The sequence below is a fragment of the Sus scrofa genome, chromosome 3 (assembly GCF_054392235.1).
Source record: "Sus scrofa isolate SSC_HxYL_T2T_F1_AM1 chromosome 3, Sscrofa_HxYL_maternal_Yorkshire_Landrace_v2.0, whole genome shotgun sequence".
Lineage (NCBI taxonomy): Eukaryota > Metazoa > Chordata > Mammalia > Artiodactyla > Suidae > Sus > Sus scrofa.
This window is the reverse complement of record NC_139385.1, coordinates 19,120,056-19,135,134: the sequence shown is the minus strand read 5'-3', so window position 1 is coordinate 19,135,134 and position 15,079 is coordinate 19,120,056. Positions and strand designations below refer to the sequence as shown.

Sequence of the window (15,079 nt, the reverse complement as noted above, 5' to 3'; positions counted from 1 at the left end):
AAGACCTGGCATGGCTGTGGCTGTGGCTGTGGCTGTGGCTGGAAGCTGCGGCTCTGATTCGACCTGTATCCTGGGAACTTCCATATGCCGTGGGTGTGGCTATAAAAAGGAAAGAAAAAAAAAAAAAAAGAAACTCAAGGGGTAGAACCCCACAATCTGTTTTAGCACGCTCCCAAATGAAAATTGCTACGCATGTGCATGCACGCACGCACACGCACACACTCTTAGTGGCATCCTAGGTCTATAAACACTAGTGTTAATCCCACAAATGCTGCTCTGTCCGGAGGAGACTTGCTCCTTTGTCTCTGCCCTTTTGTTTTCTCATCTTCAAGGCGAGGACAATACATGGGTTGAGACGGATTTTGCTAAATGGTAGCTTGGGAGGAATAATAGTTCTTTGGTTCTTATGATCGATTTTCCAATGAGTTTTTCTCAAAGGAACGTGGCTTCCTTTCTCACTTCTCTTCCTGACCTTTGGCAGGAGCTAAGGAAAAGCCTGGAACTTAGTGTCAGTCTACAAAGGAAAGAAAAGGATCATTCCAGTGACGAGTATGACTCCATCGAAGAAGATGTACTATCTGGGCCGGAGCCTGAGGACCCGGCGCTGGCGGGCTGTCCAAGAGAGGACCCCCCTCTTTCCAGTGGGGACTCGGTGCCAAAGGATGTTCCCGAGGACCAAGAGACAGAAGGACGCCTTCCCCAGGGTCCAGACGCCCTCGTGGTGCTGGAATTTAACCCGGCTTCCAAAAGTAAGCTCTGTCTTATGTGGCATTTCTTTGCCTTTGATGTCTCTGGATCTAAAAGTAGACTTAAATTTCCAGTGGTCCCTTTTTTTTTTTGGTCTTTTTAGGGCCACACCCACAGTATATGGAGGTTCCCAGGCTAGAGGTTGAATCGGAGCTGTAGCTGCCAGCCTCCACCACAGCCACAACAACGCAGGATCTGAGCTGCCTCTGCAGCCTACGCTGCAGCTCACGGCAATGCCTGATCCTTCACCCACTGATCGAGGCCAGGGATCGAACCTGCATCCTCATGGATGCTAGTCAGATTTGTTTCCCCTGAGCCACGAGGGGAGCTCCCAATATGTCCTTTTTTTAATTCAATGAATCTTATTATATTCATAGTTGTGCAGTCCTCATCACATCCTAATTTTAGCATTACATTTTTTAGCGATTAGATTGCAGGGCAGGCCCCGCCCTGAGGCTGCAGCAGCACATGGAAGGCGGCAGGTGGTGGGCAGCTTGCCCGCCTCTCACAGCCCCTCTCCGCTGCCCCTTTCATCAGCAGCCTCCGGCTGACTCCTTAGCCCCAGCAGGAGGCAGACTCCCACTGAGGGGAGCAGGTGGGAGCCCGAGGGGCCTGTAACAAGGTCTCCCCAGGCCCCAGCCTGGGCTTGGAGGTCTGAGCGAATCCTGAGCATTTACTCAAGAGCAGTCAGTGGTAGCCTGAAAAAGATGTGCTTGGTTCTGGGTTGTTCCTTCATTCCTCCACTGGGCACCTTTCATGCTCCAGGAACTGTGCTAGGACAGGATGGGCCAAATTGTTCTTCTTCTTCTTTTTTTTTTTTTTTTTTTTGTCTTTTTGTCTTTTCTAGGGCCGCACCTGCAGCATATGGAGGTTCCCAGGCTAGGGGTCTAATCGGAGCTGTAGCCACTGGCGTACACCACAGCCACAGCCACAGCCACACCAGATCTGAGCCTCGTCTGTGACGTACACCACAGATCACGGCAATGCCGGATCCTTATCCCACTGTGCGAGGCCAGGGATCGAACCCGCAACTTCATGATTCCTAGTCAGATTCATTTCCACTGTGCCATGACGAGAACGCCTAATTCTCAGATTTTTTTAAAGCAATGATATTCATAAAATCAAGGTTTGATATGCTGGCTGCTCCCCGCCCCCCATGCACATTAAGATAGAAAACTGCTTAAAAAACATCCACCCAGGTAGCAACTAGATTCATCTCCTGTTCCACCAGTGGTCCAGGCACCCCACTTTGGGAAACGCTGACTTTAAATCCTGGCCCATGGACCCTTCACTGTCTGACTCCATTCACCAGCCCAGCCCCCAGCCCCTCACCTGCCACGCACATTTCAGCTCTCAAGCCTTCACACACACACAGTGCTCCCTGTGTCTGGAATGCCCCCCACCCGCCAGTTCTGGGCCCTGGTGGCATCCTAGTCATCACTTAGGGTCCTCTTTCCTGTCAGCTGCATACCTCCAGGCTGCTTCCTCCTCCATGACCTTGGTACTGGACTCCTTTTTCTGGCCCAGCCCTGCTCTCTTATCCATTCAACCATCCCGTCTTTTCCTCCGTGAGGCTGCGAGAGCCCTGAGGGCAGCAAGTGTGTGCTATTATACTTCTCCAACTCCAGGATCTCCTTGGTTGCATCATTACTTTATGTATCTTGCTGCCAGTTCAACCCAGCACCCCATCCATTGTAAGACTTGTCCCTATTCGGGAACACTAAACCTTGAACACCTGCGCCTGTCCTAGAATAATTCATTTGTTTACCAAAACGGGGGTGCTTGGCACGTCGCGGCTCTCCGCAAACTTATTTTGCTGTCTGCCTTATTCACACCTCTAATCCCAAACTAGCGTGGCGCCTGGCACAGAGCAGGGGTTCTGTCAATGTTTGTTGACTGAATACGCGAACGCGAAAAATAAACAGATGCCTGAGCAGACTGTCCCACCTCTGCTTGCACTCAGCGTTTGACCCAGAAACAATTCTTTTCCTGCAGGTAATAAAAAGGAAAGGAATTTGTCGGCTAAGCGGAAGGACAACGCTGAGGTCTTTGTTCCCAGCAAACCGGAGCCAAGCCTGAATCCCCAGCCCCCGACCGTGTTCCCAGACCAGGAGAGGGTGTGCTCAAGTAAGACCCCTGGGGGCCCTGAGCCGGGCTGGGACTGGGTTTGGGTCACTCTCTGTGGGCTGTCGAGATGTGCTGACTTTGGCACCCCCCCCGACCCAGGCCAGAGCTGATCTTGAACACGTGCATTTTGAGTCAAGGTCTCCAGAGAAACAGAACTAATAGGGTGTGTGTGTGTGTATCGATAAATCTCTATAGCCATGTATCTATAGATATATAGATATAGACATACATGAAGAGAAAGAGAAAAATGTATTACAAGGAATTGGCTCATGCAGTTATGGAGGCTGGCAGTCCACTCTGCAGAATGGGTCAGCAGGCTGCAGGCTCAGGGGACGTCTGTGTTCCAGTTTGAAGGCCATCAGGCAGGACCAGTGGGGCAGCTGAGGTCTAGAGGCAATCTGCTGGAGGAAAGGCTCTTCCTGGGGGGAGGGTCCACCTTTCTGTTTTATTCAGACCTTCAACTGATTGGACGAGGCCCACCCACACTGTGGCAGGCAGTCTGTTTTAGTCTGTTGATTGAAATTTTAATCTCCGAGGGAGTTCCCACCATGGCTCAGCGGAATCTGACTAGTATCCATGAGGACACAGGTTCAATCCCTGGCCCTGCTCAGTGGGTTGAGGATCCGGTGTTGCCGTGAGCTGTGGTGTAGTTCGCAGATGCGGCTCAGATCCTGCATTGCTGTGGCTGTGGCGTAGGCCGGCAGCTGCAGCTCTGATTTGATCCCTAGCCTGGGAACTTCCATATGCTGTGGGTATGGCCCTAAAAAGCAAAAAAACAAAACAAAACAAAATCCTCTTGGTTTGGATTGTGCAGAACCAGACTCCGAACCAGGCTCTGAGATGAGGATTCCAGAACAAGTAATCCAGTTAGGAGGTGGTCCCTGGTAGGGGCCAGAAAAGGGGAGGAGCCAAAACTGGCATCATCACCAAGCAAGTTTACTGGCCAAGTGGCCCTCTATACCTGGCCAGGGAGGGCTGGGGAGGGGCAGTGCTGAGCTGAAGCCTGGCATTTTATCTCTGCTCTCCACCCCCAGGGTGGATGAGGGACCCTCCTTTGGGTCTTGGGTTCCAGGCTGTGCCTGGGGGTGTTGACCCTCCCACACTCTGGCTCAGGAGGCGCTGGGTGCCAGCGGAGCCTGCAGGCAGGCAGGGCAGCCCCCAGGCATTCTCTGATTACCCCTTCTCACATCCCAAACCTAACTGGAAGAGAAGATTGTACACATACAAGACAAGGCACTTTATTTTACTTTTATTTTTTAATTTCGTGTGTGTGTGTGTTTTCGTCTTTTTAGGCTGGCACCTGCAGCATATGGAGATTCCCAGACTAGGGGTCCAATCAGAGCTGTAGCCGCCTGCCTACACCACAGCCACAGCAACGCGGGATCTGAGCCGCGTCTGTAACCTACACCATAGCTCACGGCAACGCTGGATCTTTAACCCACGGATCGAGGCCAGGGACCAAACCCGCATCCTCATGGATGCCAGTCGGGTTCGCTCACCACTGAGCCACGACGGGAACTCCTTATTTTTTCATTTTTTCTTGTAATTGATTTACAATGTTCTGTCAATTTCTGCTGCGCGGCGAAGTGACCCAGTCATACATAGACATACATTCTTTTTCTCATATGATCATCCATCGTGTTCTACCACAAGTCGTTGGATCTCTTTCCCAGTGCTGGACCTCATGGCTTATCCATTCTCAATGGACTAGTGTGCATCTACTGACCCCCAACTCCCAGTGCATCCCACTCCCTTCCCCTCCCCCTTGGCAGCCCCAAGTCTGTTCTCCATAAGAGAAGGCACTTTAGATACAAAGTGATAAAAAGAGCAGATGGAAGAGAAAACATCGGACCTCAGCCATGTCTCTGATCGTCCAAAGATGATGTGTGGTCTTTGGGCACAGCCGGACCCCGTGATGAAAGCATGTCAGCCGTCTGCCTCTCCCCACGTCTTGGCTCAACTTTCTCCTCTGTGCCCTTCATTCTCAGACACGCTTTTTTTTGAGGGGGGGGGTGGACACGGCCGGCAGCATCTCTGGGCTGACAGCCCACCAGCCCAGCAACCCTGGCAGAAAATAGCCACGGCAGACTCTGCGGCCTGACCACCTGGTCCAAATCCTGCCCTCCCACCTACCAGCTCTGTGACCTTGGGAAGGTGACGTAACCTCTCTGAGCCTCATCCACCCCTCGGCCAAACAGGGATACAGATTAGACCCTCCTCTGAGGGTTGTTAGCGGATGGAGAGGCCGCTCGGAGCAAGTGCTTGGTCAAGGTCAGCTGGTACTGGTCCCCCCACTGCCTGCAGAGCCTCCGAGCTGCTCCTCCTTGCCTGGCTTAGGTCAGGGGTGGTTCTGTGAAGGCTTAGGCCACTGGTGCTGTCACCAGAAGCAGAAGGAGGAGCTGCCAGGCAGCAAACTGGAAGAACTCCTTTATAGATACGTCTCCCTTTTCACCGATGAGGAAACTGAGGCAGAGAACGTGGAAGTTGCTTGCCCAGAGTAACAGACAGGACAGCCAAGCTAGAATTCACTCCTGTGCTCCAAGGCCCATGCTCGGCATTGCTCTGCCGTGTTGTTCCTCTGGGGCTGGCTGGCCACCTGGCTTTGGGGGCACCTGGCAAACGTGACGGCAACTCAGACACTGTTACAGGTTTTCAGTCCAGTACATGGAGCCCTGGATTCGGGCATCAAGGCAGCAGTTAGGGGCCAGCATGGAGCATCCTGGGATGCGCCCTGGACCATGGGCAGCACCAGCGGGGGGGCCAGGTCCCAGGGCCCAGGCCTGGGGCTTCAGGTCAGGGCATGGTCCAGTCCAGTCTGGGAGGGGGTTCGAGCAAGGCGGCTGGCCAGCATCTTCTTGGACCACATCAGAAACGTGTGTATTGAGCACCTACTATGTGCCAGCCTTGGTCTAGGCCCTGGTGATCCATGGAGCAACACATCGTGCCTGCTCTCGTGGTGTTTGTATTTTAGTGGGCAGGGGTAGATAATACACACCAAGAAGGGGTGGTGACACCTGGGCGGTGGCCAGGCAGTGTGGTTAGAGGAGGCTTCTCTGAGGAAGGGAAACGAGCTAAGACCTCGAGGTTAAGGACTAGCCCTCAGCAGAGGGGATCTGCTGTGCAGAGACCCTTAGGTAGGAAAGAGCTGCTCAGTTTTCGTCATCCCACGGCATGGCCCCTTGCTGCTTCTTGCTTGCAACACCCCCACGTCAGCCTCGTCCTAAGCAATGTCCTACCTAAAACCCAGAGGCTTCGTATTTGTCAGTAGATAACGGAGAAAGACTCTCTAGGGGTGACCAGTAAGATTCACCTGCCAAGTGACAGGTGTGAGGCACCTGTTTCTATTTTTTCTAATGTTCGTTCATATAAATATGTCACTGTTAGTTGTTTTAAAGATAAACCATGTGTCCACTGAAGTCATTTCAAATACTGGACTCATTTCCTAGGGCCGCCGTCCCAAAGCCCCACAATCTGATAGGCTTAAACAAGAGAAAGTTATTGTGTCACCCTTCTGGAGGCTGGGAAGTTCAAGAGCAAGGGGTCAGCAGGGCCGTGTTCCTTCTGAAGGCACTAGGGATGAATCTTCAGGCTTTTGTCCCAGCTTCTGGTAGTTCCTTGCCTTGTGGCAGCTTAACTCAATCTCCATGGGGGTATTTCTGTGCATACATCCGTCTCTGGGGCCAAATTTCCCCTTTTCCTAAGGACACCAGTCATAGTGGATTGAGGCCCATCCTATGGACGTCACCCGAATAAACTCGATCATCTGCACAAAGACCTCCAAAGATTTCCAAATAAGGTCACAGTCACAGGTCTTAAGATGTTAGGACTTAAAGTCAACCCATAGCACACACTTCACAAGCAGCAGTTTGAGAAGTAGAGCTTAATTAATTATTTTATAATCTGCCTTTCTCCAAGAAGTTCTGACATGTCCTAACAAATCATGTTCTGCAAGAAGACTTTAACAGGAGTTCCCGTCGTGGTGCAGTGGTTTGTGAATCCGACTAGGAACCATGAGGTTGCGGGTTTGATCCCTGGCCTCGCTCAGTGGGTTAAGGATCCAGCGTTGCTGTGGGCTGTGGTGTAGGTTGCAGACGTGGCTCGGATCCTGTGTTGCTGTGGCTGTGGTGTAGGCTGGCAGTTACAGCTCCGATTGGACCCCTAGCCTGGGAACCTCCATATGCTGCAGGTGCAGCCCTAGAAAAGACACACACACACACACACACACACACACACACACACACACACACACAGAAGAAGAAGAAGAAAAAGAAGAAGACTTTAACAAATATGTGGAGGAAATGAGGGTGATAGGAAAACAAGAGTAGGGACAGTAAGATGGTAAGATGATGCCAAAAATGAATGTCTGGGATGGGGGGTCACACTTGTGACCCTGAGCTCCTGGCCACCATGGCAGAAAAGCACGCATTCACATAAAGAACACATGTCGCTGGTCCATCTGGTAAAAATCAGATTCCCAGCTCTCCCTGGTACTTGGTTCTTTGTTTGTCCCTTCGATTCCCTTAAAGAGGACACTGTGTGAGGTGGCGGAATCCTCCTTTTGAACTGGTTTGGTGCTCCGCCTTTATCTGTTAAATATACGTGGCTCCCGCATCAGCCAAACTTGAAGAAAGGAAAAGTTGGAAACCACAGCATTGTCCCCACCCTCACACTGAAATGGGATTACATCGAAGCCACATGTCACCCAAGGCTGAGGTTCTAAAGGTCAAAAAAAGTGCAGGTAGCTAGAGTCACCCTTGGAGATCCGTCAGACTGATGATCTAGTGCAGCACATGCAGCTCTAGCATCTCTCCTTGAGCCCAAGAGAGTAGTTGCCAGTTTGGGGAAAATATCACAGCTTCTTGGCGGAGCCCCAGATGTGGCTGTTGGCTTTGTTTAGAGTCTGATTTGTAGGGAAAGTGTGGTTTTAGGCACTGTCATTGTACTGGGCATGGGGATGTTCATACCCCCAGAGGCACAGGACCCTGAGACTTGCTTCAAACCCAGCTCACCCTCCTCCAGGCAAAATCTAGACTGCTTAGATGCTTTACATGATGTTTTTTTGGGGGGGAGGTATGTATTTTGTGGGGGCATATCGAATCAGCCTTTTTATATATTCCTGGTGAATTGAACCTTTTATCATTATGCATTCTCTCTTTTTGGCTCTGACAATGCTTTTGTCTTAAAGTTGACCCAGCTCTCTTTTGGTTAGTGTTTATGGAACATGTAGTTTTTCATTCTTTCATTTTCAAACTTTCTGCATCCTTACATGGGGTTTGTCTCTTTTAAATAGCAAGTAATTGCCTTTGATTTCACTCCTCTAACCGTCTATGTCTTTTAATGGGCACATTTAGTCCATTTACATTTAATGTAATTGCTGATGCATTTGAGTTTTAAGTCCACCATCTTATTGTTTCTTTTTATTTGCTCTGCCTGTTTTACGTTCCTTTTTCTCTCTTTTCTTGCTCTATTTTGAACTGATTGCTTTATATTACTGCTCTGTGTTTCTTCTCTATTAGCATGTTAGTTAGACATTCTATTATTATTCTTTTAGTCATTACCGGAGATTGCAACATGCATTCTTGCCTTACTGCAGTCTTCTTTAAATTAGCAAGTTTACTGCTTCTCATTCAGTGGAGACCTTACCACCTAACTCCATTTACTCTCCTTCCAACTTAAATGTCATGCATTATAATTCTTTCTAGGTATTAAACCTCACCAGACGTCATCATCGTTATTATTTTTATTGTTTAAATAGTCAACAGTAATTTGGATTTGCCTACATGCTTAACCTCTCTGCCATTCACTTCTGGCTCTTTCTGGGTCACCTTAACTCTCAGACTGTCACCTTGAGCCTGTCAGCAGCTTTGTTCAGTTTCTCAGCCTTGTAGCAGCTCTTAGAATCAGCAGGATCTTGAAGAGAAACACTTCCCAGGAGCTGGGTTCACCTCTCTGGGTTTCTCTTCTTCCTATAACCCTTCACAGCCCTATTCAATCTCCATGCCTTCAAACAGGTTTCTTATGTCAAACAGATTTTTTCCCCTTTGCTATACAGCAGAATCTTATTGCTTATACACTCCCAAGTGCAACAGTTTGCATCTATTAACCCCAAACTCCCGGTCTTTCCCATATCCTTCCCCTCCCTTTTGGCAACCAGAAATCTCAAACAGATTTTTGTCACACTCTTTGGTCCAGGTTTTCTAGTTGTCCTCTAAGGAAGAGTTGGTCTGGATTGGCTAGCCTGCCGTTAACCAGAAGTGTAAGCTATTGCCTGCACTCTTAAAAGCGTTATTCCTCTCTTTGTCCCTTTATCTTTGGTCAAGTTCATAAAATTGAATTTATGTCAATTAAATGTACATATGGTGAAATTCCATGAGAGCTTAATTCCTCTCTATCACTATAATTGTCCCTGGTTCTAATGAAAGGGTCTCATATCCTGGATTACTTTGGTCTCTATCAATAAGCCTTCCAGGAAACTTCTAGAGTCCTGTTGTCTTGTTGAGGATGAAAGAACATTAGTCTTCAATGCAGAAAGTTTTCTGTCCAAGTTGTCAGAGTGCTCTAGGGAGGTGATATATCTGAACCACTTTTCCTGGACAAACTGCCATCCATAGGAATAAAGTAACACCCCTCAGCATGAGTGAATTAGAGGACCCTGACAGCCCTGCAGTTAGCATTTCTATCAAGAAAATGCAGCAGAAAGACCATTCTACCAAAGTCCAGAGTCTCATAACATATTAGTCAGTGTTCATTGTTAATAGCAAGTGCCAGAAATAGAAACTGGCTGGAGCAACAAGGGAAAGGGTGTTGTTTGCAGACCTGAAAAGTCCAAGACTATAGATCTGGCCTCAGGTATGGTGGGATCCAGGTGCTCAAATGATACTATCACCAGGAAGCTGTTTCTTCATCACTTAGCTCTACTTGCCTTTAGGCCAGTGGGTCTCAAACTTAAACATGCATCAGGATCATTTGCAAAGCAAACTAAAACACAGATTGTTGGACCCCAGCCCCACTTTCTAAGTCAGTGCATCTAGGGTGGAGCCCAAGTGTTTCAATTCCTAACAAGTTCCCACTGATACTGATGTTACTGCTCCAGGGACCACACTTTGAGAACCACATCTATAGTTTCAGGCCTGGCCTGGAGATGGTCCCTGGTGGCTCCAGGCTCCCATTTACCAACTTAGCAACCCCAGAGGAAAGAGACAGCTCCTCTCCTCATAGTTCCAGCAGCGTCCAAGAACCAGCCTTCCCCTGAACCGGTCTCCAATCTTGAGGTCAGGGAGAAGCATCTCTTCTCTCAAGAGCCCAGGCAGAGCCAGGAGAGGGGGCAGATCCCAATCCACGCAAACCATGTGGGCTGAGAAGATGGAGAAGAGATGGGCCCTTGAAGGAAAACATAGATGCCGTGAAGGTCACTGTTGCACCTGCTGCTTGTTTCATATAAAAATTCACCACGCAAGTCATTTTGCTGCAGATTCTTCAGAGGCTGAGTATGGAGCAAAGGAGTGTAATATGCAAGCGGAAAGAGTAGGAGTCATTAAGTCAAGGATGGAGAGATGAGGACACACTGCCTTCCTTGAAAATGACTTTTTAAAAAAGAAAGAAAGAAAAAAGAAGAAAGAGTTCCTGTCGTGGCGCAGTGGTTAACGAATCCGACTCGGAACCATGAAGTTTCGGGTTCGATCCCTGCCCTTGCTCAGTGGGTTAAGGATCCGGTGTTGCTGTGAGCCATGGTGTGGGTTGCAGACGTGGCTTGGGTCCCACGTTGCTGTGGCTCTGGCGTAGGCTGGTGGCTACAGCTCCGATTGGACCCCTAGCCTGGGAATTTCCATATGCCACGGGAGCGGCCCAAGAAAAGGCAAAAAGCAAAAAAAAAAGAAGAAAAAAGAAGAAGCATGTGTGTCCCTGGGCTGCAGAAGGGACAGCAGAGCAAAGATGAGTGTTACGGGTTATGGACAGTACCTGCCCATGGAAAGGTTCCCAAAGAAGCTTTAGAGGTGGGAAGAGCACAGGCCTTGACAAGTCAGGGGTATCAGCTGTCTCTTACTGCTTAACAGTCCCTTTCGTGCTGTAGTGGCTTAAAGCAACCACGTTTTTATTATTGCCGTCGGGGGGCTGGCTGCTTCCCTGGTGAGCTAGGGCGCGCCTGGCTGGCTGGTCTTGAATGGCCTCACTCACAGTGTCTGGCAGACCTGTTGGCCTGAGGACCTCAGCTGGGACACCTGGTCCCTGCTCCATGTGGTCTCAGAGCAGCCAGAGAGGACACGCCCCGGTTTACAAGGACTCTCTTAAAGTTCCGCTTGGTCATGGCTGCCAAGGACCTGTTGCCCAAAGGAAGTCACCAGGCCAACGCCAGCTAGAGAAGTCAACTCCACCCACTTCTTTTTGTTTTTTGTCTTTTTGCCTTTTCTTGAGCCGCTCTCGTGGTATATGGAGGTTCCCAGGCTAGGGGTCGAATTGGAGCTGTAGCCTATGCCAGAGCTACAGCAATCCGAGATCCGACCTACGCCACAGCTCACGGCAATGCCAGACCCTTAACCCACTGAGCGAGGCCAGGAATCGAACCCGCAACCTCATGGTTCCTAGTCGGATTCGTTAACCACTGCGCCACAATGGGAACTCCTCCACCCACTTCTTGATGGGAGATGCCTCAGTGATACAGCGTGACCCTTGACACGGCAGATTGCAGCTGGGAGGACTTTGTGGCCATTCATCTCGGTCTCCTATACTTTGAGAAGCATGTGGCCTGATGAGGCTGAGTCAAGGTGAAGGGCATGGATGCTTCGGAGGACTCAGGTGTGGGCAATTGTCCCAGTTGGATTTTAGAGGCCAGGATGGGCAGCTCAAGAAGAAACAGGGCTACGTCAGCTCTTTCCCTGGACCTTTTGCCACAGAAGACCGTGCAGTTTCCAGGCTGACGGGCACGTGACCACCAACTGTGGAAACAGGATTGATGCCCCACCCAGGGGGGCACTGCTCCCCAGCTCATGATTGCCACATGGGAATGAGCCAGATCATGTGATTTGTCAAGAGATGCCAGGAATCCCTATTTTCAGGTGGATTTCCTCTTTTTTCCTTTTTTTAAAGAAAAAAAATTTTTAACTTGGCATCTGTTTCCTTTTTTTTTTTTTTTTTTTTTTTGCTTTTTAGGACTGCACCCAAGGCATATGGAGATTCCCAGGCTAGGGGTCCAATTGGAACTGCAGCCTCCAGCCACAGCCACAGCCACAGGGATGCCAGATCCAAGCCACGTCTGCAACTTACACCACAGCTCACGGCAATGCCGGATCCTTCACCCACTGAGTGAGGCCAGGGATCAAACCCGCAACCTCATGGTTCCTAGTCAGATTCGTTTCCACTGCGTCACAACAGGAACTCCTCCATTTTTTTTTTTAAAAAAGGAAAAAAGCAGGAAAAGTCACGCCACCAATCAGTAGGCTGACTTTAGCCTTCAGGCTGACAGCCTGTAATCTCTATCCTTGGGATTCTTGGATTTACTGTTTGCCATTTCAGTGGGTTTTCAGGTGACCTCCAAGGCCCCTTGTATGTGGGAAGGGGGTCCTTTTGCTGAGACCCTGAACTTGAGCTTTTCACGTCCCAGCTGGCGGGTGGGAACCAGCCGCCTGGCCGGTGAGCCCCCGGACAGCCCCGTGTCCTCGTGTCTGCTTTGTGGCACGTACCGCATTCAGGGTCAGTCTCCCGAATTGATACGCTCTTTTGTTTTCCCCGCAAGAGAGATGAAAGCCAAGTTCTGGTGAAGCGAAGAGGAAGTGAAGTTCACAGAAGAGGGCTGATTTTCAACCAGAAAAGAGCGGTTGGGGATAAATCAAAAAGCGACTTTTGGCTTTTGCTAGTGGTGCGGATTTATGGTATGAATAAATCCCGCGTTCTCCAGGTCTGTGATGACGAATAAATCCACCCTCACGTGGGGCTCGGGCCAGTGCAGAAATGGCTCATCCAGGCGAGCAAGGAGAACTTCGAAAGGCGAAAATACGGCACAGATGCTCCTATCCACAGAACAAAAGCAGACTCACAGACACGGACAGCAGACTTGTGGTTGTCGAGGGGGAGGGAGTGGGATGGACTGGGCGTTGGGGGTTAGTAGATGCCAATTAGTCCACTGAGAATGGAGAAGCCATGAGGTCCTGCTGTTTAGCACAGGGAACTATGTCCAATGACTTGTGATGGAACATGCGGAAATATAATCTGAGAAAGTGTGTATAGATGGATGACTGGGTCACTTTGCCGTGCAGCAGAAATGACAGGACAAAGTAAATCAACTATAATAAATTTTTTAAAAAGGAATGCGTATAGGCGAAGGCCTAGTCAATAAACCTTTTCCCAGTTTACAAAAAAAAAAAAAAAAAAAAAAAAAAAGACATCAGAAAATGTCAAGACAACACAGCCAGGAGGCAGGATGGGATTCCGGAGGCTGAGGGCACGATGTCCAGCTGTTTCTGGGAAGCCACGGGTGGGAAAAGCTGTGGTGGTGGAGCTGCGGTGTTGCCCTTCTCTCAGAGAAAGGCTGATTTAATTTTTAAAAGCATCCTCTTAGCATAATATGACTCAAAGGGCGCAGGCAGGTTCATGCCACAGGAGCACGCCCTCTCGAGTGAAAGACGCCTGGGGCGGAGGGGTGTGTGCAGAAGCAACTGGACCCCGCTGGAAAAAATCTGCCTTCCTGATTATCCTCTTCCAAGAAGAGGTGACCGAAGTGTTGCAGCGGCCAAGGTCAGGTGGTTTCTTTGGGCGGCGCCGCTCTGCCCCAGCCCCAGACGGAGGCATGGTGGGGCTCTTGCCCATGCAGTGGCAGTAAAAAGGCCACGGTCACCCTGCAGCAGCTCTCTTCCGACTGACTTTGTAAGGACTGTGCAAAAAATGCAGAAGGGGCTTATGGAGCTCCGGTTCCGCTTGTGCCGGCGCCGCCTGAGCCTCGCTGGGGTTCACGCCCAGGGTCAGAGGGTTGGCACGTTGGTCTAGCTGTACACAAGATCTTAGGCCCATAGCAATGAGCATCCCCACCTCCATCAGCTGGTTAAACCCACTCCTCCCAGCTCAGCCCGCCTCATCCCTGGAATTGCAGGGCAGGCTGAATAGCGAGTAAGACAGGAAAACGGGGAGCGTTAAAACAGCCTTGGCGGGGGAGAGCAGAATCCTTGGTCACCTTGCCAGCCATGCTTTACTCTCTGTCCCCAGGAGGAGCACAGGAGCAATGGAAAGAGTCCATCAAAGTCAGAGAGTGACCCAATGCCATTATCGCCCAAGCCAGCCAGCCAGCCGTCTGAAGGCACGCAAGGGTTCCCTTGGGTGCCCTTGACTTTCCTGGGGGAGCAGCTCGGACTTGCCGTGGCCTGTATGAGACCAGCCCTTGAGTTCTGTTGGCCTTTATGTTTCTTAGAAACTGGAATGCTTTATGAACAAATAAAAATTCAGGGGGATTTCATATAAATATCAGATTCTAGCTTTTCTTGGGGGGAAACAAATGGCCACATTAGGAGCACAGCCCTGTCTGGCAGGGATTGGCTGGAGCTGGACGGTGGCTCAGTCCCCTCCACCCCACACTCCACCACGCCCACCCCGAATTCAGTCTTACTCCCGTGGGTTGCCTCCCCAGTCTGCTCAGCGTTCACAGTCAAAGTCCCGCTCCTGGGTGCCTGGTAGAAATTGATGTCCTCTTGAAACCGACAACCCTTATGACTTGAACCCGTGCGGTGGGACTCCAACCTAGCCTAAACCCAGTTTGGGACGTGAACCCACGTCCCGGGACCCGAACCCAGCCAGAAGCCAGATGGGGACTTGAACCCACAGTTTTTTAAAATTAGAATCATTACGTGGTGTCTGGACTTAGGCAAGTTTAGTTTCTTTGTGTCTCAGCGCAGAAGGAATTCAGCGAGATAAAGTGATAGGTGAGAAATAGATTTATTACATAGGATGCTTGTGAGAGATGCAAGCGGACAGGCAAAGAAGCACTGCCCCCCGAGGATGAGATGGACTACATTTTTATAATCCAAGGAAAGTCTGCCTTCTTCCTTGTTCTTCTAGTAATGATGTCAAGCTGACATCATTAGCTCCTCCTTTGTGTCCAGTAAGAGAGTATTTGACTCTATGAGGTCAAACTAGGACGGTCGTGGCACTTATTCAAATCAGCAGAAGGGCGGTCACAGATGCTAAACTATGTTGCATCATCTCAGGTTTCTGCATAATGAGG

The 15,079-nt window shown here is 49.9% G+C and overlaps 1 protein-coding gene across 27 annotated transcripts in view; it reads left to right on the top strand.

The window, feature by feature from the left end:
* Positions 1–15,079, top strand: part of KATNIP (katanin interacting protein) — a 217,989-nt gene that overhangs the window by 107,684 nt on the left and 95,226 nt on the right. For all 27 annotated transcript variants that reach the window (XM_085017012.1, XM_085017005.1, XM_085017011.1 and 24 more), the window contains 2 exons: positions 482–749; positions 2,743–2,874. In XM_085017012.1, coding sequence (XP_084873138.1) covers positions 482–749; positions 2,743–2,874 — 400 coding nt within the window. The remainder of the gene's footprint in view (positions 1–481; positions 750–2,742; positions 2,875–15,079) is intronic.